The sequence below is a fragment of the Rattus norvegicus genome, chromosome 2, assembly GCF_036323735.1.
Source record: "Rattus norvegicus strain BN/NHsdMcwi chromosome 2, GRCr8, whole genome shotgun sequence".
Taxonomy (NCBI): domain Eukaryota; kingdom Metazoa; phylum Chordata; class Mammalia; order Rodentia; family Muridae; genus Rattus; species Rattus norvegicus.
Genome location: NC_086020.1, coordinates 63189519 through 63217101, shown reverse-complemented (window position 1 = coordinate 63217101; position 27583 = coordinate 63189519). Strand labels below are relative to the sequence as shown.

The following is a 27583-nucleotide window of genomic DNA, read 5'->3' as shown; positions in this document are numbered from 1 at the left end:
TGTGGGGAAACCCTGCTTGAGGCTCCTGTTTCTAAGAGAAATAAATAAGAATCTTTGAGTCTGTAGGGTCTTCTGTTCGCTTGAGGAATTGGGGATCAATCACTTCAACATCAACAACTTAATTTATTAAAAGAGGGAGCTGGCTGATAAGCCTCAGTGCATCGGCCCGGGTTTCGGTCCCGGGCACTAGCTGGACACTGAGCACTGTGTCCGGGAAGGGATGGCGTCTAATGCGCATGTCTGTGTGTTGCAGTTACCTCGCTGAGCAGTGCTGGAATGGCGGCTTCATCTACCTGATCATGCTGCGGCGCTTCAAGCAGAAAGCCCACGTGACTTACAATGGCAACAGTGGCAACAGCTCAGAACCCGGGGAGACACCGACCTTGGAGCTGGGTGACCAGACTTCAAAAAAGGGAAAAAGAACAAGAAAGTTTGGGGTCATTTCCAGACCCTCTATCAGCAAGACCCCTGAAGACTCCAAGAGCAGCAGTGGCTGTGACACAGCCGATGATCCCAATTCGGAGTTGGAGAACGGCGCAGACCCCGAACTTGGAAATGGCCATGCCTTTGAGCTAGAAAATGGCCCGCATTCTCTCAAGGATGTGGCTGGACCCCATCTGGAGAGGTCAGAAGCGGACAGTGAGGTAGAGCTCAGAGTTCCAAAGACAGAAGCCCCTCTGAGTGACAGCAATGACAAACGCCGCTTCTCAAAAACTGGGAAGACAGACTTCCAGTCCAGTGACTGTCTGGCGCGGGTAAGGTGCAGTCGGACTATAGAATCTGATCTTTTTTTTTTTTTTTCAAACTTTCTTCTAAATAAATGAGTGTGTGTGCACATGCTTGTGTGTGAGGGTGTGTGTGTGACTGCTTGTCTGTCAGTCGGTGTGTGGGCACATGTGCACATGTGAGTACATGTATGTGAACAATCAAAGATACTATCCCTCAGGTGCCTTCCACCTTGTCTTTTGAGACGAGGTCTCTCCCCAGCCTGAAACTCACCAGACAGTTTAAGCCAACTGGCTGGCAAGGCCCTAGGATCTGCCTAATACCCATGCTCTCTTTCTGGCTTTTTCTATGGATTCCTGGCATTGAATTTGGGTCCTCGTGCTTACAAGGCAAGCTCTCCACTCTCTGAACAGCCATTCTCTTGGCCCTAGAATCTGAATTTTAACATGAATACTGTTGAAGTTGCTTTTCAAGTTTAGAAAATACACCTCAGATTGCCTTGTACGTTGAAGCCAACATTGAGATAAAAGATTAGAGGCGGTAACAATAGCAGGGAAGTCCAAGTTGTTGAATCCCACTTAAAGAGCCAGTGAAGTGGTCCTAAGTGGAAAATTGAAGCCTTCTGTGGTAAGATTTGAGCCCTCCGAGGCCCAGATAAAGCATCAAGCAGCCTTGGTATTCATCACCACTGTCTCAGAGAAATTGCTACTTCAAGGCCAGAGATTCCCGGTGGTAGCCCGTCATACAAACATCCAGGCTCAGTGTGACACAGGAAAGGCGGCCGACACAGGGAAGCATCTGCTTTTATTTTTAACAGTTCAAAGCCAGCGCTATTTTTAAGAGATCATGTTGCTACACTGGCAGATTCCAGTGACATACAGGAGCGTCTTGCCTAAAGCTCATAGAATTGGTTTCTCTGTCAAGTCAAGGCTGGTCCTGTGGAAGTGAGAGACTAGCGGCAGAATAACCTTCCACCACAGGTTGTCTCCCCGGCATCCTGTCTTAGTGGCATGTCTGTGACAGGAGTCCTCTTGGCGGAGTATGCTGTGGAAACAATCGCTTCCTAAGTGGGTACTGACCAGTTTCTCCGACAGGGAAGACACCTCTAGGGGTGAAAGGCAAAGGCGGAACAAGGAGGGAAAGCATCACGCTTGGGTTTGCTGCTGAGAAAGTGCGCCCTTGGGAGTGAGTGGGATGTCTATACACTTAACCAGTCCAAACAGGATTGCGAAGGTATGAAAAAAACCACTCTCTTCAGCAGAAAGCCCTCTACAGAGACAACATTCTCTGTGGACGAATGGAGGAACAAATAGGGAGCAAGGCCATGTTTCTGTCAGTGCTTTCTCTTAATTTTATGGCCTTTCCCTAGGTGGTTTAAAGATTAAACAAGGATACACCTTCAGTCCCAGCACTCAGGAAGCAGAGGCAGGCAGATCTCTGAGTTTGAGACCAGGCTGGTCTACAGAGTGAGTTCCAGGACAGCCAAAGTTACTGTCTTGGGGGGGAAAAAAAAACAAAAACAAAAACAAAAACCTAAAAGGCCTAATACTAATATTCTGTGTTCTGGCTGCTCTAACTTGGTAAGAGTCTTTAACCTCCTTCATGGTTAGCCTGTGGCTTCACAGTGAAACTTTTAAGTGGATAGCTTTGACTTCCTTGGTCATGTTAAGCGTTTGGTGCCAAAGGAGGTTGATTCTCACAGTCTAAAAAAATCAGCTCATAAAATTAAATTTCTGGCTTAGACTGTGAAGGCGTCATAAGTCCCTACTGCCTACCTTATATGCGCAGGGTCAAAATGACCCAAAAGGTGTAAAGATTTGAGAAATGCAACCTCTAGTCTATTGCTGTGGGGATAATTTTAAAATATTTTAAAATTACGTTTTGCATATTTGTATTTGGGGCGGGGCTGTGCCTGCCACAGCACGTGCGTCAGGTCAGAGGGCAGTCTGAAGGAGCCAGCTCTCTTGTTCCACCACGTGGTCCCATGGATTGAACTCAGATCAGCAGCAAGCACCTTTACCCACAGAGGCATCCATCATCCCTTCAACTCCTGGGGGAAATTTGTTATAGCCACATTTCTTCTAGAAGAGGGGGATCTGTCACCTGCAGTGGTATTCTTCCTGTGTCTCCATGACCCACAGACTGATGGCTGGCCCCAGTCCTACTGTAAGTGTTAGAAAGTGAGAACGGACCACATGTCTGGGCTTTACCCACCAACCCCAGAGGCTTCCTCCCCAGTGCGTTCGCTCAGGATAGAGGCCGATGAGCTCCTCATGGCTCCCTCCACTTTTCAATAGTAGCCTTGACATACCCTCCATGAAGACTAGTTGGGTTCAGGGGCTGCTGTGAATGGATTTTTTAAATTTATTTTCACACCAGAGCAGTTGAGACCAAGGTCATGCTTAAAATGGAATTCCCAGCAAATAGCTCTTTGCCTCTGAAGTCTTTGGGGAGGAGGATTCCTTTCTGTTTGAGTAATAGGAGATTTAACATGTCACGTGTGATTCTGTTTCTGCTTTACTAATTACCACAGAGATGTAATAAGTTACAGGAAAGACCTAGAAGGCCCAGCCAGACCGTTTCGCTCAGCCGGTTCCCCTTTATTATCGACTTCTTTGTTCTGAGAAAACATTACATTAAAATAAATCCCAGGTTATTGTTTCCACACACCGCTCTCCCTTAGCACAGCAACGAGAAATATGTTTCTTCCTAATGATTTCGTTTTGTTGTTGAAACAGTGCTTGTCACACACTTCTCGCTGGCCTGGTCCCTATGTAGCTCAGGTTAGCCGTGAACTTACAACAGTTCTTCCTCAGCCTCTCCGGGGCTGATGTTACCTGTGAGCCACCATGCCAGGCCGCAAATGTTTTCTTTAAAGAATATATTTTAATATGTACCTGTGTGAGCCTGTGTGAGTTGACGGGCACCACATGTGTGCAGGAGCCCTCAGAGGCCAGAAGAGGGTGTTGAGATCCCCCCAGAGCTGGAGTTACAGGCAGTTAGGAGCTCCTGTGTGGGTGTCGGGAAGCAAACCCAGTTCCTCTGAGAGAGTAAGCATTCTTAACTGCTCAGCCATTTCTCCAGAGATCAAATATTGTCTTTTAAATTGATATGTTTAGGTAAAACGGTAATTAAAACAATAAAGGTATGAGGAGATTACTCCTTTTAAAATGTAAAACTTGGGTCCATCTTCTAAACCACAAGAATACCTCAGTGCATAGATGAGCAGTTTTAGAGATGGCCTCAGGGTGATTTTACCATTCACCATCCAAGAAGACGGCGCCTCTGTATGTTGACCTAGAATGTGTCTTTTTGTAAAATATCAAAAATGCACACAGCCAGTTGCAGGCAGGGGGAAATCCCACCAGGCCAGACAGTGTACTTCTGACTGCTGGATGTATCGTGGGTGCAGTGGTATCTAGCCCCAGTAATCACAATTTACCCCATACAGCGTCAGACCTTTTCCCTTAATGTGATTCACTGGGGACCTCAGACAGGTACCCTAGATCTGAATCTGCAAGAAAGGGTGAGACATCTCCCACATGGCCACTGATCTGATGAAGGGCAGCAGGGTAAGGAGGATTCTCTTCTAAGAAGACCCCACTATCGCTGGGGGAACACATTGCCCCCTGTGGGCATATCTCCTGGGTCCTGATCTGCTCCTCACCTCTCTTCTTCTTCTCTAACATTTATACCAACTGCCTACCTGTATTAGTTAAGGTTTTACTTCTGTGAACAGATACCATGACCAAGGCATATAAAGGCATACATTTAATTGGAGCTAGCTTACAGCCGTAGAGGTTCAGTCCATCATCATCAAGGTAGAAGCAGGGCAGCATCTAAGCAGCCATGGTGAAGGAGGAGTTCTACATCTTCATCTGAAGGCTGCTAGGACAGGGTCTTAAGCCCATGCCCACAGTGACACACCCACTCCGACAAGGCCACACCTCCTAATAGTGCCACTCCTTGGGCCAAGCATATACAAACCATGACAGTACCTATCGTAGACACTTCATCTAGTGCCTAAAAGTCAGTGCAAGTCTTTCCTGAATGGTGAGCTCACCCCACTGTTCTATCCAACTTGGTCCTATCCAAGTTTGGGTGATCAGGGTTGTCTGAGACTTCCCTATTTGTCACTGAGTGTGCTAGCAAAGCCCTCTTGGTAAAGTTTGCTGAGCCGCTCCCCTCTCCCTTACCTCACATCCATACTTTTACCAAGTCCTGGCAATGCTGTCTCCTGTTAAAACTTCACAGCCCCAGCTATCTTTTATCCCCCAATGCCAGAACATGAGGTGGGGCAGGTGTAAAATGTTGTCTCCTACCCATGGTTCCTCAGCCACTGTCCTTCCTCCCAGTCATCCACTGTATCTTTGATGGACCATTCTGAAGGTTGCTCATTCTTTCTCTCTCTCTCTCTCTCTCTCTCTCTCTCTCTCTCACACACACACACACACACACACACACACATACACACACACACACACACACTATAGTTAAGCCCTTTGGATGAGTCTACGTACCTTGATATTTCATTCAAGGCTGTCTATTCTGATTCTATACTTAAGTTTCCGCCCCAGACTGCCTTGTTTGGTTTTTTTTTTTTTTAATACTTATATTTAGTGAATTTTAAAAGATATGATAAAGGATTCACATGCACAGCTAACTGAAAGAGTGAGGTCAAAGCCCCACCCCCAACACAAGAGTTGGGGTGCATTCCTTCCTAGGGCTGCATTCCCAAAGCCAGAGACACTCAAGGCCCATACACAGGATCTCCAGTTTGCACAGAGGCTTCATCTTGGAAAGTGTAATCTTATTGATTCAAACTTCCACTCCTCCCAGAGGATGGGGTGGGACCAAAATTCCAAGCTCCTAGTGTTGTGAGGCCAGACCTCTGCTGAAGGTAGCAAGGGTTCCTTAGTGCAGCCACCACTGTGTGGGCTAGAACTTTCACCGGAGGAGCTGGGGTTTGCTCTTGAGCCGTGTGGACGCGGCACTCTCTGCCCGACGGCTCTTCCTCTTATCACTGTCTCTTAGTTCTCACCTTCCTGGGACGTCAGCCACCCTGATGCATGTCTGAAAGGGACCTCTGTGGCCTTCTGGAAACCTGTTCGTCATTAGGCCACTGCACTCTGGGCTCCTGCGTTGCCTCACTGCCTGCCCATTGGGACATGATACATAACGTGACCATATTCTAATGACCACATGCTATCTCGTGTCTCTATTTTACCCTAAAGGATGGGGCCTTATATGTCTTCTTTTATTTATTTTTTTAAAATTTTCATGTGTATTATTTTGTCTGCTTGTATGACAGTTGTGAGCTGCCATGTGGGTGCTGGGAATTGAACCTGGGTCCTCTGGAAGAGCATCCAGTGCTCTTACAGCTGAGCCATCTCTCTGCCCCCATGCATATGTGTTCTTGTCACCAGCTCTAGCTCAGGGCCTTATACCTGAAGTGCTTTGTATATCCTTATTAACGAAGATGCCCCGAGACACCAAGAATAGATGGGACAATAGATTCCAACCTCAGGTCCTCTGTCCCCATCGCGGTGGCCTCTAAATCGCCTTGGCTTTTCTCTGGTGTGATCTCTTACGTGTAAACTGAGCGTTGTGATCTGGTGACTAAGGGACTTTAAACCCTGACGTTGCGACTGTGCACTTTTCCAATCTTAGGGATCATTCTAAATAAGAAGGGATAAGCAAATGCTTTCAGAATAGGTTTGCAGCGAGGGCCAAACATTTACTGCAGTGAAATTCTGTTTCAGTGATGTGTCTTCTCACACTGGGACAAAGATGCTATTATAAAATGCTCTTTTGGCTCCCGGCAGAAATGAGGTCATTTAAATGCTGCCTGGCAACTCTCTTGTGCGCCGCCCTGTTTTAGTAAATAAATCCCCGTGCTGGCTTCAGTGAAGTATTGCACGTGTGAACTCACACAGTAGTCACAGCTTACAGGAAAGGCTAACGCTCTGCTGTTAGTACAGAAGTCCATAGCCGCCTGTTTTTAATCATTTGGCTTTTTCTCCACAAACACACAGGCGTCTCGTTGCCCTTTAAGCCATTCTAATAGGAAACTAATGCTCAAGCCATCTGTCTAGACAGGGTCTGTCTTGGAATCCAGTTGTCTCTACTGCTAGATCTGTGTCCACATGCCGGTCACTGGCAAACACACAGGTCTCCTCTCTTCTCTTCTAGGAAGAGCCTCTTAATGTCCCTCTCAGTGGTGCCCAGAGAACCATAAGATTTGTGGATAAGCATTCTATGCTGGTTAATTCCTCCACACTTATGGAATATAGTTATGTTATGTTCTAGTTGTGAGAGAATTCATTTGATAAATGAGCTAGACCGCATCTCTGGCTCAATGTCATTTGTAACCTAGAAGGGGTTATAAGCAATAAAGGAGCCTATAAAATATCAGATAATGACAAGTGCCATTAGTGACCTAAACCAAAGTGGACAGGGAGATGGCAGGACTGTCACCCGCAGGGATAGTTGATACCAGGTGTTGGCAAAGGCAAGCTCCCTAAAGAGGTGCTGTGTAAGCTGAGCCTTGTCCTGCGAGAAGGTCTCAGGAGAACCAGCAAAAGCAGTTGCAAACAGCAGGAGCAAGATGGTGTTCCAGGAATAAGAAGCAGCCTAGGAGAGGACAGGCTAGCTTGGAAAGTTGTTTTGTACAGTCCAGAGGATGATCTACGTAACCGTAGTCCATACTTTTCCAGGGGGTTGATTAAGTGTGTAGCAAGCCAGGGTACAAGAGTACACAGCAAATTAGATAGGTAGTTATCCAAATAGCTTTAAACCAGCAACTCAAAACACCCAACAGAAATCAAATGGGGAAGCCCTTCTTAAGACAGCCAGCTAGAGTTCCCAATAAAGAGAATCCCAGGCAGATCAAAAGGACCCCTCCAGTGAGGCTTCAAGTAAAAGAATGAATGTCAGCGGAGAGACAGATAACACCATCAAAATGGAGCTCACAGTGCCCAGCAGAAACTGGCTTGACACAGTCAGCTGCAGTCCTGACTAAGCCTTCTCTCCACGCCTGAGCTTCCAGCTTCCCCTCCCCTCCGTAGACATTTTTACCCCGTGGATAAACAGTGTTAATGTCTGTTGGAATTGGTCACCCTCTGCCTTTTCTGAAGCCTGCAGTGCTTTTATTATTGTGCTTTTTGGCCTTCCCTGTTACAGTGTTAGGGTGGCCATCCCATCCCCAGACAGGGAACTTGGAGACAAACCTGGTTCTGAAATAGGGGAGCACGAGTCCCGTTCGAGACCTAGCATCTCAATAAACTCGAACAACCCATGAATGTTCATAGTGGATGGAAGGACGTGTCCACAGACCAGTCTGGGCCCTGTTCTCAGCCCACGGCTAGTTTAAGCCCTCGAGGGTCAGAAGCAGGGAATGCGCTAGCCTGTTTCTAAGGTGTTTCCCTTTTAGTAGCAAGTATCCTGTAGAATGGACTAGTAAGAAAGAGACCATATTACAGGCTTTTATGAGCGCTCAAGCCAAAGACGCTGGTGGCTTTGGTGAGAGTGGTAGTGGAGAAGATGAGGAGCAAGATATGGGATCTATCGAGGCCGCAGACCCCACAGATCTCTCCATCAGACATGGATTTGAAGCTGACGCATCCTCTGCACACTGGCCTTTTTCTACTGAGGTGAGAAATCCAGGAGTCGAGGTCTGAATTAGATACCAGAGTGGAGCTGTAAGCAGGAAGTTGAACTACATTCCCTATTTGTTTAAGGGAGCCTGTTTCCTTTTGACCAGTGCTGACTCTAGCCTAATAAATTTGAAATATCTATTTTATTTTTAAGGAAGCATTGCTTTAGCCCTGAGTAGCTTAATTTCACAGCAACGATTATACAGTTAAGCTGATAGCATTTTCTTTTTCTTTTCTTTTTTTAAAAGATTTATGTATTTATTTTATGTATAAATACACTGTCACTGTCATCAGACACACCAGAATCGAGCCTCAGATCCCATTTTGTGAGCCACCTTGTGGTTGCTGGGAATTGAACTCAGGACCTCTGAAAGAACTGTCAGTGCTCCTAACCACTGAGCCATCTCTCCAGCCCAGCATTTTCTTCTGTTGCTATGTCTTCATTTAAACTCCTCCAATAGACTAAGACATTCTAAGCAATGTCATTACCTCATTAGTCTCATTGGACATCCCCTTATAATCTCTGCATTTTGGGAAGATCATCTTGTTGCATACAAGTAAAGACAAGGGAGGGGCTAACATGGCTCTCTTGGTAAAGCTGGACCACGTGAAGACTCAGGTTTAGATCCCTAGCGCATATGTAAAGGCAGGCACATACATGTCTCTAACCCAGTGCTGGCGGCACAGGCCATCCCAGGGCTCACAGGTCAGTCACTCTAGCCAAGCCAGTGGCTCCAGGTTCAGTGAGACCTTATCCAGTGTATAAGCCAAGAAGACACCCAACGTTATTAACCTTCAGCCCCCATGTGCATAAATAATGCACATCTCCCCACCCCCAACATGAACATCACACACACACACACACACACACACACAAAGTGAAGAAGTCTGGTTTCTAACTAAACTAGTCGAAATGGAAGCAAGAAAAGAACAGTTGGCGGTGGCCTACCTTACAGACTCTAATTTATACCCTGTGAAGCCATTTGTATTACAAATGTGTGTAGTACTTTAATGTGTGTGTGTGTGTGTGTGTGTGTGAGAGAGAGAGAGAGAGAGAGAGAGAGAGAGAGAGAGAGAGTGTGTGTGTGTGTGAGAGAGAGAGAGAGAGTGTGTGTGTGTGTGAGAGAGAGAGAGAGAGAGAGAGAGTGTGTGTGTGTGTGTGTGTGTGTGTGAGAGAGAGAGAGAGAGAGAGAGAGAGAGAGTGTGTGTGTGTGTGAGAGAGAGAGAGTGTGTGTGTGTGTGAGAGAGAGAGAGAGAGAGAGAGAGAGAGTGTGTGTGTGTGTGTGAGAGAGAGAGAGAGAGAGAGAGAGAGAGAGTGTGTGTGTGTGTGTGTGTGTGTGTGTGAGAGAGAGAGAGAGAGAGAGAGAGAGAGAGAGAGTGTGTGTGTGTGTGTGAGAGAGAGAGAGAGTGTGTGTGTGTGTGTGTGTGTGTGAGAGAGAGAGAGAGAGAGAGAGAGAGAGAGAGAGAGTGTGTGTGTGTGTGAGAGAGAGAGAGAGAGAGAGAGAGAGAGAGTGTGTGTGTGTGTGTGTGTGTGTGTGAGAGAGAGAGAGAGTGTGTGTGTGTGTGTGTGTGTGAGAGAGAGAGAGAGAGAGAGAGAGAGAGAGTGTGTGTGTGTGTGTGTGTGTGTGTGTAGGGACAGCGTGCATGTGGAGATCAGAGGATAATTCTGGGCCTCCCCTTTTGCTCTGAGGCACTGTCTCTCCACTGCCTGCTCCAGGTCACATGACACATGAGCTTCCATGTGATTCTCCTGACTCTGCCTCCCATCTCACCACAGCAGCGCAGGAATTACAGATGCGTGCCACAACACCTATTTTCTTTTTAACATGGATTCCAAGGATCCAACCTGGGCTTCCATGGAAGACAAGCGCTGTCACCTGCTGGGCTGCCCCTTGTCCTTTGGTGTTTTCAAGTAGCTGTGTGTGTTGGGCTCAGGAACCTATGAAGTATGTGGATGTTCTTCACAAAAACTTCACAATATACATTAAGGCCTTTTCTACCTGTATGGGCATAGTTTTGTTTCGGTTTGCGGTTGTTGTTGTTGTTTAAATCACATGTCCTATTTTTTAAAGCATTTAAAAGTGAGAAGGAGTAAGTTTAGTATCTCCCTCTCTGTGAACCATACCTACATATTCTGCTTAACACAAGGACAGCAAAACAGAGGAGGACAGTTACCCGAACTAATAATGGGGATAGATTTTTAATACTTGGAGGTAAGACCAAATGAATTTTCTTTGAGTCTATTACTCCAGTAATGGACACTACTGCTCTTTGAAAGGAGAGTCAAAGATCTCCGTGGCTGGGGGAGAAGGAGCCATGTCTTAGCTGCTAGAACCCAGGGGTGGAAAAGGCAAACGGCTGCTTTACTCTCCTGAACCCAGGGAACTCATGGGGATGCTGGTGTGGGAGACACTGCTGAGCGCGCAGAACCTGACCGGTGTATCCTGAGTCCGTTCCTCCAGCAGTGTGAGCTAGGACTTGGTTTCCTGTGTTGGATCTATTGCAAGCTGCCCCGTTGGCAGCCGCTCTGATTCCCAAGGATGGCTTTTGGAAATAATAGAGCTCTGAGGAATGTGAAAGCCAGGGAGGGTGTTTCCGAATGGAGAAGAGGAAGGTGACCCGGAGGTCAGAGGCAGCAAACCAGAGCTGTGGAGTTCAGAGCCAGACGACTGGATGAAGTAGAGCCTGTTGACAAGTTCACGAACTGCTGCGGTAAGCCAGTGACTTCTGAAGTTGCATTTGGCCAGACAGGCTGCCTTTGCCTGTGGTCAGTGGATAGAGGAGACAGCTGGCACCGCTGGAATGGTGGAGCCCCACAGAGCGGTACTATACAGAAGTGTAGGACCCACCAGGTCTCTGCCCGGTAATAATCTCTCCAGACACTGCAGTTGGTGCACGTCAATGGCTGCTCAACATCTGGGTCTGTTACTCTTCACGCGGTTTCATTTCCGTTTCTGACAGGGCGTACCTCGGGCTTTCTAAAGGCTTCACATTCGCCCTGTTTTGTAAGCAGCTCTAGTGGGCAGGTTGCCTGTTTCCAGGGAGATGGGAGCTTCATTCCTACTGGATCCTAGTGGTTCCCCGGAATCTTCATGATGGATTAAGAAGGCAGATGCTGGGGGGTGTTCTGTGATCTGGGGATGTGTGGCCACATCCTGGTGTTTTAAAAAAAAAATAGTATTATAGAACTCAGCCTAAACTTGTAAGAAGAATCACTTTTAAAGATTTTTATGGGACTGGAGAGATTATGCAGTGGTTAGGAGGGACAGAGGTCAGTTTTCAGAGTCCACATCACGTAATTTACAACTGCTTGTAACTCCAAGGTATGATGCCTTCTTCTGATCTTTGTGGGCACTTAGACATACACATGTGCACACAGTCAGACACACATACATCTCTTAATATCAAATTCACCAATTTTTCATTTGGGTTTCTCATGTACATATTTTAAGGAAGTATAAGATTCAGCTCGATTTGGTTTTACATGCTTAGTTGGGTTTTTTTTTCCCATAATTGATTGAGTGATCCTGATCTGAACATCAAAAATCCAAAATACTCAAAATCTAAACCTTGCTATGATGCCATAAGTGGAAGATTCCACGCTATGACCTTTGAGATGACTCATAGTTGAGATAACAAGTGGACTGAAAATATTGACTAACACTACTACGAGTTTATATAAGCTGCATATGAAATAAATGAACTTCATTTTTTTTAAAGATTTATTTATTTATTATAGATGAGTACACTGTAGCTATCTTCAGACACACCAGAAGAGGGCATCAGATTCTATTACAGATGGTTGTGAGCCACCATGTGGTTGCTGGGATTTGAAATCAGGACCTCTGGAAGAGCAGTCAGTGCTCTTAACCTCTGAGCCATCTCTCCAGCCCCCATGAACTTCATTTTTAACTTTGTGCTCTATCCCCAAAATATCTCAGTGTGCATGCATAACTATTCCAAAAGGGTAAGAAACCTGAAGCACTTTGGTCCCAAGCCTCTCATGAGGGAAACTCAGCAAAGACTATATGGTTCCCGTCAACATCTGCTCAGCCTTGTGCTGCCGCCACCTGTTTCTATGGATGCTGCACTGAGACCTCCAACAAACCTCAAAACAATAATAACAGCTGTCACGTTAGAAGCAAGGGAAGGTGTCTCTGATTAGGTGGCCCTCTAAGTTATAAATGGCAGAGTGTCCCGTAAACTAGGAGAGGTTTCCTGGTACCCAAACCTGAGCTGAGCTTTCCTCTTTCACCTTCCTGTGTGTATTAGCAGCTGTACAGAAGTAAAAGGGTCCCAGAGTAAACCAGTGTTTGCCTACACAGTGGCACCTGCATCCCAAGAGGAGGATGCGTTACCCACAGGACACAAGTAGACAAAAATTAGATACTCGACTGCTGCCCACACATGTGGACAGTGATTCCCTATAGTATGACACAGACAGAACATTTCCATTATTCTAGAAAGTTCTATGGGACGGCACTGACAGCCAGACTTTGGTCCAGCTAACAGAGGCCTTTTCTCCCATGCTGATTTGTGACATTTGGTGACAAGTGACGGATGCCTGGCCTCACGTGACGGTGCTACTCTCCCATGTCAGTACTGTGTGTCTGTCAGCATCCTTCATGCATGCTCACTTTTTCTTCCAAGGAGGAAGTTGGCCGGATATGGAAGATGGAGCTGCTCAAAGAATCAGATGGGCTGGGAATTCAGGTTAGTGGAGGCCGAGGATCAAAGCGCTCACCTCACGCTATCGTTGTCACCCAAGTGAAGGAAGGAGGTGCCGCTCACAGGTGACTAGATAACTCTCCCCTATCCCTCTGTCCCTTGTCTCCCTCCTCCCTCCCCTTGGGCGCTGGGTGCTCTTTCACTTGACTGAAGCTCTGGTAATTATGGTTTATAAAGATTTGTAGGAGCACGGGATGAAAACAGACAAGAGCTGTTCTCACCGAACCTGCCTCTGAACACAGGAAGTAGCTCGTTAGGAAGGATGCTTAGGATATGCTAAACCGTGGGGCAGAAATTTGACTTCTTTGTGGTCCCTATTAGATTGCTCACTTCTCCTAGCTCTTGGCATGCTGGCACTGACTGGAGTAATACATGCTTATTTATCAAGAAAGTGCCCCCCAACACCTCACAATCCTGACATCTGAAGTCCTGTGAGTCAGGGACTAATGACCCAGGGAAGTGACACTGTCTTCAAAGGTGGCCACTGTGCAAATGTGTCAGATCTATCAGAATTAAGCACACGCACACACGTGCTTGAGATCACGTGTCTCTATTGCATGTGAGAAGGGGAAAATAAATGTAAATCTCTGTGTAACCTAAAAAGCGGCACTGGAAAGCATATTTTCTTTTGATCTGAACAACTGCGTGAAGTGGCGAGAGGGACTGTGTTTAGCTGGAGCACGTATGAAAAAGGGTGCCTGAGTGTCCCCTAATGCCAAACCTGGTCTTCGCTGTACTACCTGCTCCCCCTTGTGCGGAGCGTCTGCTACTTACCGGGTGCAGTAGGGTATGTATGCGTGTTGCCACGCCCACATGACTCCAATCACAGTACACGGAGAATGGCGATGATAGGGAAGTGATTGTCTTTTATCTAGTCTGAGATTTCTTCAGGCAGGGGAGCCAGATCCTAAAAGGGATACAGCAGACCACATCAATGTCAGCCTCTCCAAGACCAAGAAAAAAAATCTAACTCATACGGTAGAGTCAAAGGAGCTAAGTTTCTGGATAACAGAAAACTAAGGAGAGGACCAGGCAAACTAGCCGACTGCTTCTGGATCTTCATCCTCACATAGCAGGATGCTAAAAACCAAACTAGCAGTAAGATTAATTCCAACAGTCAATTATCCAAGGGACAGTATTAAGAGATTAAGACTTTAGATGGTTTTAACCCAGATGAGCATCATTAAACTTCCTGAGTGGCATCCCTGATATGCCTCGAGGAACTCAGCAGCTAGCAGTTTTCCCATTAATGGTGTGTCTTCCGTTCTGGTCTGTCTAGCAGGTTGGCAATTGGGAAATTCCTGTGCTCAGAGATAAGCTTCACGTAGAGATGATGCTCTTGTTGTTTTCCTGTCAGAGCTGGGGCTAAATCAGTCCCATCGTTTTTCTTCTCACTCTTAGCCTGGAGTGGTGTGTGTGTGTGTGTGTGTGTGTGTGTGTGTGTGTGTGTCTGTCTGTCTGTCTTCCCTGTGGTAAATGACTCATCAGCGGGGCATTCAAATCTATGACAGGAGATGAGAGATGGACTTAGGAGCAGAAGAAGTGAAGGGATGGGGTGGGATGTCTTGGTGGTGTTGGGAGTAAGTAAGCCACCAGCCACAGCCAGGTCCCCTCCTCCAATAGGATCAGCCCCGACCCCCACACCTCCATGAGGTGAGGTTCCAGGGTGTCCTTCCCTCCTGACATTCCCATTCCCCCTCTCTCGCCATGCTAAGTAACTGTTGGGGCCCTTAGCATTTCTCTACTGTAGGGATTTTTGAAAACAGAAGGCAGAGGCTTTTGGAAGACCCTTGTGCCTTTTATCTCCTATTAGAGCCTAAACTCATAGAAAGATTTTAAGTCCAAGAAGAAGGAGATGAGAGAGATGTGTTGAAGGCAGAAAGGAGGAGGAAAAGGTGGAAGGGAAGAAGTTGGTTGATTGACGGGGAGGAGGCACAGAAGAGAGAGCTGTGTGGACCCCGGAGGGAGCAAAGGTGTGCACAGGTTCCACAGTAGAACCTGGTGGTGATGGCAAGGGTGACAAGGATGGACCCTGAGACCCACGGTCTCTGCTTCACCAGATTTACTGTCTGAGTGTTAGACACCTTTTAGACCATGGCCAGCTCAGTGGAATCCCCTGAGAAGCCAGTTTCTAGGGTTGTGTGCAGTGAAGGTGGTGACCTGCCCTGAGGAGACAGCCCCAGTGACAGCAGAGTCTCCTGTCCACTAGTGAGACAGAATTGCAGAGTCAGCCCTAATTTAAGTGAAAAAGGACCAGGTTTTTGCAACCTTGGAAATGAATCAAATTGCAAACCTATAACAATAGCAAACTCAACACTTCATTGCCGTGATTGATCCTTCTGCTTCCGTAGTTTGGCCTCCATGGGGACCCAAGATTGAACTAAGCCTTGAAAAGCTTTATCTTGATGTAGCTCTGTGGTGGGGTGCTGAGGTACCAACACTTACCACATAGCCCCACCCAGTTCTCAGTTTCCCAGAAAGAACCCTGCCTCTGTCTGATTGGGGGTGTGTGTGGGTGATTGACCGGTAAAGGGCTGCAGGTGGGCTTGACGTGTCTTGGCACTGTCTGTGTTCAGCTTAGCAATAGCCCCGAGCTGATGACAGGAAGGATTAGAGAAAGAATGACTTGACTCTCCCAAAACCTGAGGGTCTTAGTTGGTCTATCACACTAATCATCCAGATGAAGTGTCATTGACATCGTTGTCAGATCTGCTTAGCTTAAGAGTGACTGACTGACAAGGGTCCTAGAGATACTCACTCCTCTCCCGTGAGTCTGGATACTAGCGTTAAAGCAGTTCCACCCAAAGCCATCTTTTGTTATCTTTCCTTCCTCTTCTACCTTAACATTGTCCCTTCTCATGACTTAGCTCCTAGAAGATGAAGCTTCTTTTCTAACTCAGAATGTCTTGACAAGGGGTCTTTTTTTTCCCATCTCCCTTTCTTCAGGGATGGCAGGCTGTCCTTAGGAGACGAACTGCTGGTGATCAATGGTCACTTACTGGTCGGGCTGTCCCACGAGGAAGCTGTGGCCATTCTGCGCTCAGCCACTGGGATGGTACAGCTGGTAGTGGCCAGCAAGGTAGGTAGTTTTTGTCATTCTCAGTATTTATAATGGTAGTGTGAGTCTGGACGTGAGCCTTCCCCATGCTACACAGGTATGTGCCTGTTTACAGTTTACCTTGTATGCAGTAGCTGTGGCTCCACAGGACGTGCACATGTGAAGTCTCTCATCTGAAATGCACTCAGTTATTTCAGTTATTAAAGATGGTTGACTGTTTGAAAAGTCATAGCAGAATGAAGGAGAAGGTAAGGAATAGGGGACACAGATGCATGATAGGAGGGAAGAGGAAGACTGGGTGGATTTTTTTTTTCTTTGTCACTATGATAAAATGCCTGAGATAGGCAACTTAAAGAAGAAGAAAGGTTATTAGGGCTCATGACTTCAGTGTGTGACCCACTGGATTCTTTGCTGGGCCTACGACCAGGCAAAAACATCATGACAAAAGAGTATGGTGAGCAGGGTTGGGGATTTAGCTCAGTGGTAGAGCGCTTGCCTAGGAAGCGCAAGGCCCTGGGTTCGGTCCCCAGCTCCGAAAAAAAAAAAAAAAAAAAAAAAGAACCAAAAAGAGTATGGTGAGCAAAGGAAAGCTGTTTGCCCCATGCAGTCAAGAAACAAAGACATTGAGACATGAAGAGACCCTTCAAAGACCTTAGTCCAACCAGGCCGCATCTTTCTGTTTCTACCACTTCCCAATACTCCAATTATCAATCCATTAATGGACCCATCCATCTATTAGGTAAGAACATTCAGGGTCTACTTCCCTAAGTCTCCCCTCCAAGCATTGTACCAAGGACCAGGCCTTCAACATAGCTAGAGGTCATGGGGGGTGGGCACTTCATATCCAAACCACCACTGTAAGGAATGCATCTTCTGAGGCCAGAATGAGGAAAGTCTCAGGGCTGTCCAGGGTCAAGCCTGGGGCCCTAGTCTAATCACCCTTACAATGTTAGAGCTGGAAGAAGCTCTATGCCTCCTTTGTCCAACCACCTCCACTTTCCCTTCTTCCCCAACTATACAAATAAAGACAGTATAGCAGAGCATCCACGGTGGCTACCGTCTTGCAAAGGTTATGGTGCCATCAACAGAACAGATGGCCAGCGCTTGGCATACCACCTTCTGTCCCATTCTGCTGCTAGCTCTCCCTCCTGGTTTTCACTTGTCTTCATGGAGTCGTGAAACCCCAGTCTGGGCTCTTTCACTGGCACGTGTTAATGTAATGACTCCATCATGGGCTCTGAGGATCTGCATTCAACAACCCCTGGAGAAAGGCTGCTGATGCCACAGCTCAGAGGAGGCCAGGAGACAATGACTGTTCTCCTTCTGCCATGTCTTCTGGTTGTGCTGTTGAGACCATTAAAGAGGTCCTGTGACTGAGGAGTGAGTAAGGTAGAACCACACGCTGTTTCTCCGCTGCCTGGCTAACTAGGAGAATCTGTGTGAGGCCACACAGAGCTCAGCTCTGCATAGAGGCTGTTGCCAGGGCCTTTATTCCCTTTCCATCTTCCCAATTTTTATTTTGGACCTTGGCATCTGTAGGTTTTCCTGTATCTTTTTCTTCTTAAATACAAGCTCTAGTGCCAGTTTGAAGAATGCAGTTGGTTCTAGAACCATATCTGTGAGGCTCCATCTGGAGGCTCAACCAACCTCAGATGGGAAGTCCTTAAAGTAACACTTGTATTTTTACTGAGCACAGACTCCCCCTCCCATTGTTGCTCCTTAAATAATCCAGTAGTTATTTATAGAGCATGCACATTGTATGGCAACCTGCGAATTATTTAAGTTATACAGAAAGATATGTATAGCTTTTATACAAATATTATACCATGTTGTAGGAAGGATTTAAGCATCCTTAAGCTCTGGTGTCTGTGAGAAGCCTCTCACAGGTAATAAAAGATAACTATATATAATAACAAATAGATTATCTTAAAAAATCTGCCTTTCTTTCTACCTTTTACCCCAAACCTTTGACTAGAACATTGGGTTTGCCAAGGTACCTCTTTGGTGAATGTTGTAAGCACCTGAGGCAGATCTGAGTCCCCTCTTCCTGGTAGCCCTTTGCTCCCTACAGAGGTTCTGAGGGCCCAGGAACTTCTCCTGAGTCTTTCATACCAGAGGTTTGTCTGCATCTCCCAACAGGGACAAGGAAGAGCAGAGGTCCTGGGGGTTTTCTCTGTCCCCATGCTGACCACGCCATGCAGGGGGACATGCTTCAAGGGAAGAAAGACCACCTCCTCACTTTGCCCAGCAGACTAGGAGTTTGACAGCACCTCTGGGTCTTGCATAGAGTCCTGTGTTTGCAGCAGGCCTTTTTCATTTGCACAGCCTCCTCCATCCAAGGAGCAGCTCAAAGTGTCAGTGTCTGCCCAGGATTATGGCGTGCACCATCACAGTCCCATGCCTATACAGCTTGCTTTAACCTGCTACGTTCGGAGGAGGAATAGGGGGATGTCTTTCCCATGCTAAGCTGTCAATGTGTGGAGACTCGGGCCACTACTGGCTGGCCAGAAGAATCTGTGTGAGGCCACACACAGCTCTGCGGAGCTATGCTGTTGTCATATGAGGGACGTTCACAGGACCTCAAGGAAGGTTCTGAGTAATGCTAAGCTCTCCTACCTACCCGGCACCTTAAAAGGTAAAAGGTAGAGTATATAACAGTTGCCAGACACTAGAATCATCTCACTAAATGCTAGACCAATCCCCCGAGGCGGGTGGATGTTCTTCTTATTCAAAGGTTTCCATTTAAATCCCAGCAGTTATTTAACTTCCTTGGGGGCTGACAGCAGTAGACAAAAGCAGGTTTTCTGCCAAGTCCAATGGATTGTGAAATGTCTGTTGCTGCTATCCACTCAGCTGCCCTAGAGGTAAAGAAGATAGAAAGTGTAACAGAGCAGGGTGTCGGGAAAAGATAGCACGTTCCTCCCAGAGGCTGGGATCTTCATATGGCGGGGCAGCATCCAGGAACCAGTTCTCACACCATGAGATCCTGGGCACCCACCCCGGACCTCAGAGGATAACACCTTTCAGTTCCTGCTGTGTGTCCTGTTGACACTCAGGCTGCGAGCTGTCCTGCCTGCTGCTGGTTCCTAACCTTGTTCCCAGCTGTCTGGGTGCTCACCCATGCGAGAGGAAGAGGAGCATCATCAGTGGGCTCCTCCTGGCGTTCAGCCATTCCTCCTCTTTATCTAACCAGAATAGGATATCCATAGGCTTTGTTTTGTCTTTATACCTGGGGTGTGGAGGATGGGAGAGTTTCCAACTTCCAACTATAAAGAATAACAAAAATGTAAAATCTTACGATTCTAGACCTAGGACACTTGTCCCAAAACTTTAAGGCATTGTCCGGAAATGTAGTTACCTCATGGAGAGGATGCCAATCGATGCTTCCACAGAAACAAGTTGTTAGCCCATATCCTAGTAAGAACTTGGGATTCTGTGTTGTGAAAGCAGACCTGCTAGTGCGCTGGATAGTTTTTTTGGTCAACTTGATGAAAGTCAGGGTTCTCTGGGAAAAGGGAGCTTCTATAAGTTTAGCCCATAGGCAAGTCTGTGAGAACATTTCCTGGTTGATGTGGGGGTGCCCGGCACACTGTGGTAGTATCACCCCTGAACAGGTGGTCTGGAGTTCTATAAAAACAAACTGAGCAAGCAGGCCATGGAGAGCAAAGCCGGAAACAGCCTTCCTCTACAGCCTCTGCTCTAGTTCCTACTTCCAAGTCCCTGCCTTGGGCTCTATCATCCCATCCTGATAGCGTGTACGAGTGTGCCCTGGAACTGACATTATAGACAGTTACGAGCTACCTATGCGGGCTCTGGGAACTGAAATCAGATCCTCTGAAGGAGCACTATGTCTTCTAAATTGCTGGCCGTCCCAGCAGCTGAGTTTTGATATTCTCAGTAGCACTGTGCAAACTGAAAGGTCTCTTTCACTCTCTTTATTCCCACTCTTGGTTTTATTAGGCAATAAACTGTAAAGCAGGAAGTGTTTATTGATTCTTACATAAAAAACACACAGATGATAATTAAACTTTGCGTGTGCTGCTAACAGGACCGACCACTAACTCTTTTGTCCTTCCACTCAGAAACACATTTTGTGTGTGTGTGTGTATGTGTATGTGTGTGTGTGTGTGTGTGTGTGTGTGTGTGTGTGTGTGTATAATATGCATGCCCATGTTTTCATTTTCAATGCATCAAACACGAGACAGAAGACGACTTGGAGGCCACCCCACAAGGACTTAAATTCTGGGCAAGCCATTACATGTTTAAATCCCAGCTTCCTTTCTGCGCAGCAAGACTCGGGACTCAGGAACCTCCTCTGAGGACGTCACAAAGCTTGAAGGAGGCAGCCAAGCCACTGAGCAGTGTGGCTTGCCAGAGGGAGCAGTGGAGAGACTACCTCTCTCTTGTCATACAATGAACACATGTATCGTAACGACACATGGGATGATATCATGCTGTAACACGTGCTTCTGATCTGCCTGTTCACCGAGTAGAAGGCTGTGAGACCCTTTCCCACAAGAAGTTCATCTCAAAGCCATGGCGTATTCTACTTCATGGCTGCTTTGTGATTTACTCACTGGTTAGGACCTTCATTTTCTTTCTTTCTTTTTTTTATTAAACAAATTCTTTCTTGTTGATGGTCCAACAGAGTAGACAACACAGAAGGCAAGTAGACTCACGTCTTGGGTAATAGCTTATTTCCTTAGACAGAGACAAACAGTACGATATTCATTCACAGTTACTAGTGCAGAGTGGTTCTTCTAGGCCTGGAGTGTACCTCAATTGATGAAGTGTTTGCCTAGAGTGAATGTTCTTCACATTCCTTGGGGTTACAGATGGCACCAAGCAGGTGACAAGTGTTGCTGACTTTAGATGCCAGATCACTAAAAGTTTGTCGTGTCTGTTACAGCTTGTGAGTTGGTTTTGGCTTCTGTATTCTGCCGACCGTCAAACAGTTTGATGGTTCAAGCTTTGTGGAACGTTCTGCTCCCTGTGGAGTGGCTAGGCTGAGGAGATAAAGAGAAAATATGGCAGTCTTTCCTTAGCTCAGCTCTTCAGCCCAGTTCCCATCCCTGGCCTTGGTGTCTAGTGGCCTTTCTAGGAAGTGTGCCAGGCTCCCGGTGACATTAATGGTGGCCCCACATGTGTGGACCATAAACTTCACGTGTTCTCTGGGTCGGAGCTTGTGGCTGGCCTCGGCAAAGGCTGATTTCCATCAGCTGCTGCTGGTACCCAGGGGGTAATTCCTGGGCCTTTCGTGTGTCCTCTTAGGAGAGCTCAGCGGAGGACCTTCTGAAGTTAACATCGAAGAGCTTACCTGACCTGACTAGTTCAGTGGAGGACATGTCCTCCTGGACGGACAATGAAGACCAGGAGGCGGCCGGGGAAGATGAAGAGGGGTCGGGCCCAGCTGCTGTCCGGGTCACGGTAAGTGAGCCTCTGGCTGCTTCCAGCGCTCGCTAGGATGATGCTTTTCTGAAGACGCTGATGACAAATCTGAGAAGAATGCGGCGCCTTCCTTTTTATATTTCTCTCAGAACATTCTGGAAACTTCTGAAAGGGATTTGCATTTCATTTAAGAAAATTGAAACCGGAAACCACAGGCTGTTGGGTTGTGTGCATAAATATCACTCTCTAGAACGCGCTTTCATGTGCATGAAGACGCTCTCACTACCTTCTTAAGGATGCTTGAAAACAAGTGAGGGCTTTGGTACAGGCGTCTAAACTTCTTCTTGAAAGTGGAAGAGAAACCACATAGGCAAATTAGTGGTAGAGTACATCACTGAGCTGGCGTGGTCGTCGGGTAGCTTACCACACTTCTCTGCACAAGGGATCTGCACTGCTACCCACCGACACACGCAGGAAGGTGTCCTACTACAAGGAAGCGATGTGGGTTCCTGGTCTCTCTCTCTCGCTGGTCCGCTCTTGCGCCAACCTTATTTCTGCAACTCAGAACCCTGCATTCCTGTCTCTGGGCCTTGAACTTACGTAGCATGGCTAAGCTTTGGAAAATGAGTTCTTTCCACCCCTGAGGACTTCAAACGCAAAGCAAACACCTGCATTCTTCAACACTGTTCCTAGAAAATGCTGGTACTTTTGAGGGGAGAAAGGAAAAATTGCTTTTCTGTCAGAGGCCAGCTTTCTCAGAAGGCCCCACCCAGGCAAGTGGGTGAGCCTGCCGTGAAGGACCAGGGTGGAAAGGGGCAGGTTAAGCAACCCTGTGGCTGTTCCTTTCTCTACGCAGAATGGTGTCTTCCCGTGGCTTTCCTTTGGCTTTCAGCAAGAGTGGAAACTGAACTAATTTTCACAGCCTTCACGTCCCCTCTGCCTGCCTGTCAGACCTCTCCTTGCACCAAGCTCACTACTAATTCTAAGCAGCTGCTTCACTTTCCCATAGCCCTGCATGGTGGCTTCCTGTTTTCCGGCTTCAGGACCTTTGCAGGTCCTGTCTCTTCTGTCTGTGGAGGCCTGTGTGTGGCTGGGGCTCATCTTAAGACCCTGTAATCTGACTTCCTCAGACGAACTAAGCATACTGTATTGACCCTCCTAGCTCACACTAACTGTCCGTGCGCATCCTCTGAACTGCTGGCCCCAGGTTTGCTCACTGTTTCTCCCAAGGCGTCGTCAGGTGCATGAGGCAAAGGATCCTCACAACTGGTCTGGCATACCTGTAGACCTTGTATCTTGTTTCTAAGCTCTGAAGCATTAAATAAAGCTTTAGGGGGGAGTCTGGGGGGTGTGGCTCCACTGGTAGGTTGCTTGCCTTTCGTGTGTAAAGCCCTCAATTGGATCCCCAGAACCACATAAACCAGGCACCTGTGCCCCACACACACCTATTATCTCAGCACTTAGGTCATCAGTTCAAGGTCATCCTGGAGTGTATAGTGAATTTGAGGCTAGCCTGGGCTACATGAGACCCTTCTCAAAAACAACATGAGATAAATTACAGCACCAGGGAAAGCCAAATCCTGCTGGCAGGCTCCATGGTACAGCAAAGAACTGAGTACCCGACACTCTGTGTAAGAAAAAAATGAAAGCAAGATTTAGCTAGTTTTATCTACCATTAACTTGTATGTTTGTTCCCACAGCTGACTCTAGCACAGAAGCCTCACAGGGCCTTCATATAACATTTGGTGTCACTGGCGACAGGGATGGGCAAAAGCATGGAACCCGAGAATCCCACACCTTGTCTCCGTCCAGTGCTCCCACCCTCAAACCCCAGATTTCTCTCCCCAACCCCCTCCTTGTGCCCCTCCCTGCTGTGTACTCACCCCCCCTCTTGTTATTATAGTGTATAGGGAATAGCATATATGGCCGTCCAGCTGGGAGACTTTCCAGCCCAGCTCCACACTGACCAGTTTGAACTGTGTGCTTTCATCTAGAGAACTTCCCCCACACTCTCTCCTCCCAGGCCCACAGTCTAGACATCAGCCCCTGCTTATCAGGTACCCAGGGGCATCTCAGCCAGCTTTATGGGGACCCAATGGGCTCACAGCCTAGGAAACATGGGAGGGCTTGCTAACGCTGCACACATTGCCTTCAGATAAAGCCACTGTGTACCCACACTGTGCCCAGCCACTGTGACCTCAGTGTAGGAGGTCACAGTTATGCTGACTCCCTTAAATATTCTCGGTTATATTTCCTCACAGAAAGCTCCAAGGAATTATTTTTGAAATTTTTATAGTAAATATTGCTCTGATAAGTGAACTATTATTTATATTCAATATATTATGTTATATATTTTTAAATTGTTATTTAACATTGCAATGTCCATAGATGTGTGCTTATAAATGTATTATGATTTAAATCACTGTATGTGATTTATATGGATTTTTCTGATTATCTATTTATTTATTTATTTTGGAGCTGAGTATTTATTTTATTTATATATGTACACTGTAGCTGTCTTCAGACACCAGAAGAGGGCATCAGATCCCATTACAGATGGTTGTGAGCCACCATGTGGTTGCTGGGATTTGAACTCGGGACCTCGGGAAGAGCAGTCGGTGCTCTTAACCACTGAGCCATCTCTCCAGCCCCCGATTTTTCTGATTATCAAGATAGGATTTCATTGTATAGCTCGTAATAGCAGATATTCCAAAAATATGGGCGTGTCGTATTCAATTCACACCTCTCCTGTGCATAGTATTTAGTTTAGTTCTCAAGATTGGCTCACACTATGTAAACTCATCCCTGGGCTGGCCTTAAACTCACCTGGATCCTCTCCCCTTTGCCTCTGACTGCTGGGATTAAGGCCTGCACGACCAGGCCCAGCTTCACGTACAGTTTTTAAACATGATGAAGAAATCAATACAGGGTATATTTACCTATACAGGTCTGCACATGTTTTTATGATCGTTTCTTAAATAGCTCATAGCAGATATTGCCAAATCACAGGCTTTTCCATAGCTACAACACACACATTAAGAAAAATGTAACCGGAGATGGGGCTGGCGGTGCTCTGGCATATGCTGAGAGCTGTGGAAAAGAAAGTATGGGTGGAGAAGAGCCAGGACGGCTTTGCCTTGAGGCACAGCACTTGTGGTCTCCTTGTGGGTTATTCTAGCTCAATTGTCTTTCAGGGACCAGAAGTCATGCAGGAAGACACACACATATACACACACACACACACACACACTCTCTCTCTCTCTCTCTCTCTCTCTCTCTCTCCTCCCTCTCCCTCTCCCTCTCCCTCCCTCCCCCCACCCACTTTGGGAGCATCCGCAGTCATCTTTCTATGGGCCTACTGAGCCCAGCCCCCAAGCACTTGATACATGTATCATTTATTTTATTGGCTGCTTATGTCTCTAGGGAATGAGAGAAAGGCAACTTTTTCCTTATTTTTAAGCCATGGGTAGAGCCCCTGGGGTCTCCTCTGTGCAACAAGGTACCTTGTAGTCAGCACAGGGTACTTATTTCTTGACCATAAACTGCTTAGCAGACTCATACAGCAGTGTGAGCAGGATCTGGGACCTTGTTAGAAACACACATCCCAGGGGCCAGCATTAATCAGGCACTCCACCATGAAGCCATGGCCAGCCCCCCAGGAACCCCGTGTAAAACTCCCACTGCTTTAGACTTAGGCTGAGGTGTCAGAACCTCTGCCACACAGCTCTCCAGTGCCATGAGGACACGCCCTTGTTGCTATGACGACTATTATACTCTCCCCTAGTAGAAGTAATTACAGCTCCTCTGGAAAAGGAGATCTAGAAGTAGAGGAAGTCCAGGCTTGAGCCCTCCAATAGAGTGGCTCCTCCTGGAATCAAGGGAAAAGGAAGAGTATCCACAGGTCAGGGCTTGGGTGAAGTGGTCACTCGTCAATAATGGAGAACTTGTCTCCGTGTGTGTGTGTGTGTGTGTGTGTGTGTGTGTGTGTGTGTATTTTGTAGCAACAGCAAAAAGTTTTAATGCAAGAAATCTCTGTCTCAGCTCAGCTGGGAGGGTTCTATTCAGCCTGTTGATCAGGAAGCCTGTGTCTGGCTTTCCTTGGCGCCCAGGGAGTTGGTTCTGATGTTGGTTCTGATGTTTCTGGGATGGTACGTTTGGAAGATCTTGAGATCACTGAGCTGCTCAGACTTGAGAAGAATAGAAACCTTGCCTAGCAAAGAAGAGTGGAGAGCAAAGTCGGGCCTGATGACCTGCGAGTCTGACGCAGGCGTTTGATTCCTTTTGTTAGTGGGACAGCCACAGGGATGAGATCCTAAAATTCTGTGTCCTAGGTGATTGTTTCTCTGCCAAGAAAGGATTGGGCCACTCTTATTCGCTTGGGCTGGATATCCAGATGTCTGCTCTCCGTGTCCCTGACATGTCTGGACATTGAGAACTTACCGGAACATCTCAAAGTGTCATTCCCCATTGACTCTGGTTGCCCTAGCTGAGAAACCATTTCACCTTTGGGACACAAGCTGGAGTTCTTTCTGGATGAGTCTGGAGTCTGTACAGAGAATGATGAGCACCGTGTGCACGAGGCTTGATACCATTAAAACATATTACTGAACTAGAAATCAGATCTTCACAGAATAGGTCTGGAACCGTGGGAAAACTCAGTCCAGGCTCTCTGAGTTCCTATAACGGAAGACAATGTCCTCTCCCTGCAGCCTCAAGGGTCATATTAAAGATTTGGCTCTCCCATGGGCAGCAGCAGGAGGTGTTCTGGTCTCCGAATCCCTCTGAACCCGTGGCACCTGTGGTTAATGTTTAGCAACTCCCACCCAGCTCTTCCTCCTGGGCGTCCACTTCCTCTTGCTTTGGGATTCACCTCTTCTAGGAAGTCTTTCAAGGCACACAAATCATGGCTGCCTGGAACTCTGCCATGCTGTATGCCCACATAATCCTTCACGAGCCTTACTGTGGATTATATATGGATTATCACGACACACTTATTCATGCGTGGGACAGTTTTCTTAGTGTCTCTCTTTAGTGGTAGATCTGGGAAGTGTCTGGGCTGGGTTTGTCCTTTGTCCATCTTGCATGTTCACTTTAGGCCTTCCACAGGTAGAGAGGACCTGGATGGGTAGAGAAACAGCAGTCCCATGGCCAGTCTCACGTGATAGCAGGAGTTCTAACAACGACCTCTGCAAACCTCTAACCAACAAACAAACAACTGGTCAACCCCACTGGCTTTGCCTTCTTTCCCCACCACCTATGAATTTAAATGAACATGGTACAGTGGACATTTGTTTGTTTGTGTCCTGAGACTAGAATTTTTTTCTCTGTTCTGGGAATTTCTTCCTGGAACAAGATTGTAGCTGAAAATGGGAATCATTCGAGCATCCCTTCCTTTAAAAGAGGAAGTGCTTGGTAACAAATAAATAGGGGCCTTTCTTTCTGTTTGGTTGAGAGTAGAGGAAGCAGGTAGATGATATAGGGCCTGATTTTTAACAAATCAACTATAGTGACAAAGGATTAAATATCTCAACAGGAATGGGTATAGGACAAGTGACATGTGGACAGAAACATGGCACCAGGGTAAGAGCCCAAACTCACAGATGTAGAGGACATGGACTCAGTCAGATAAAGAGAACGGTAAAGGGGCTGGGGATTTAGCTCAGTGGTAGAGCGCTTACCTAGGAAGCGCAAGGCCCTGGGTTCGGTCCCCAGCTCCGAAAAAAAGAACCAAAAAAAAAAAAGAGAACGGTAACATGGCAGACCTCTGAGGAACCTGGAGATGAGCTGAGCTTCTCATGTTTTAGGCTAGAAATCCTTGATGAAAGAGGCCACTGAGATCCACGGATAACAAGCTTGGCCCCTGACCCTGCCTTTCACGAACCCCCAGACATCTCTACTCATAGCCCTCCCTACTCCCAGCTCAGGCAGCCATGAGGGAAAACAAAAGTGGTACACCAAGGGTTCGAATACTCTACAGACACGCAGGTGTGATACAGAGAGGTCATTGCCCCTGCAGGAGGGTGTGGCT

At 47.0% G+C, this 27583-nt stretch overlaps 1 protein-coding gene across 10 annotated transcripts in view; it reads left to right on the top strand.

Annotated features, from left to right (window-relative positions):
* The window catches only part of Pdzd2 (PDZ domain containing 2), a 385871-nt gene that overhangs the window by 280419 nt on the left and 77869 nt on the right, over positions 1 to 27583 (top strand). For 7 of the 10 annotated variants that reach the window (XM_039103085.2, XM_039103086.2, XM_039103088.2 and 4 more), the window contains 4 exons: positions 254 to 755; positions 13032 to 13174; positions 16056 to 16188; positions 21439 to 21594. In XM_039103085.2, the coding sequence (XP_038959013.1) occupies positions 254 to 755; positions 13032 to 13174; positions 16056 to 16188; positions 21439 to 21594 (934 nt within the window). The remainder of the gene's footprint in view (positions 1 to 253; positions 756 to 13031; positions 13175 to 16055; positions 16189 to 21438; positions 21595 to 27583) is intronic. The other 3 variants (NM_022940.2, XM_039103090.2, XM_039103091.2) reach the window with 3 other exon arrangements.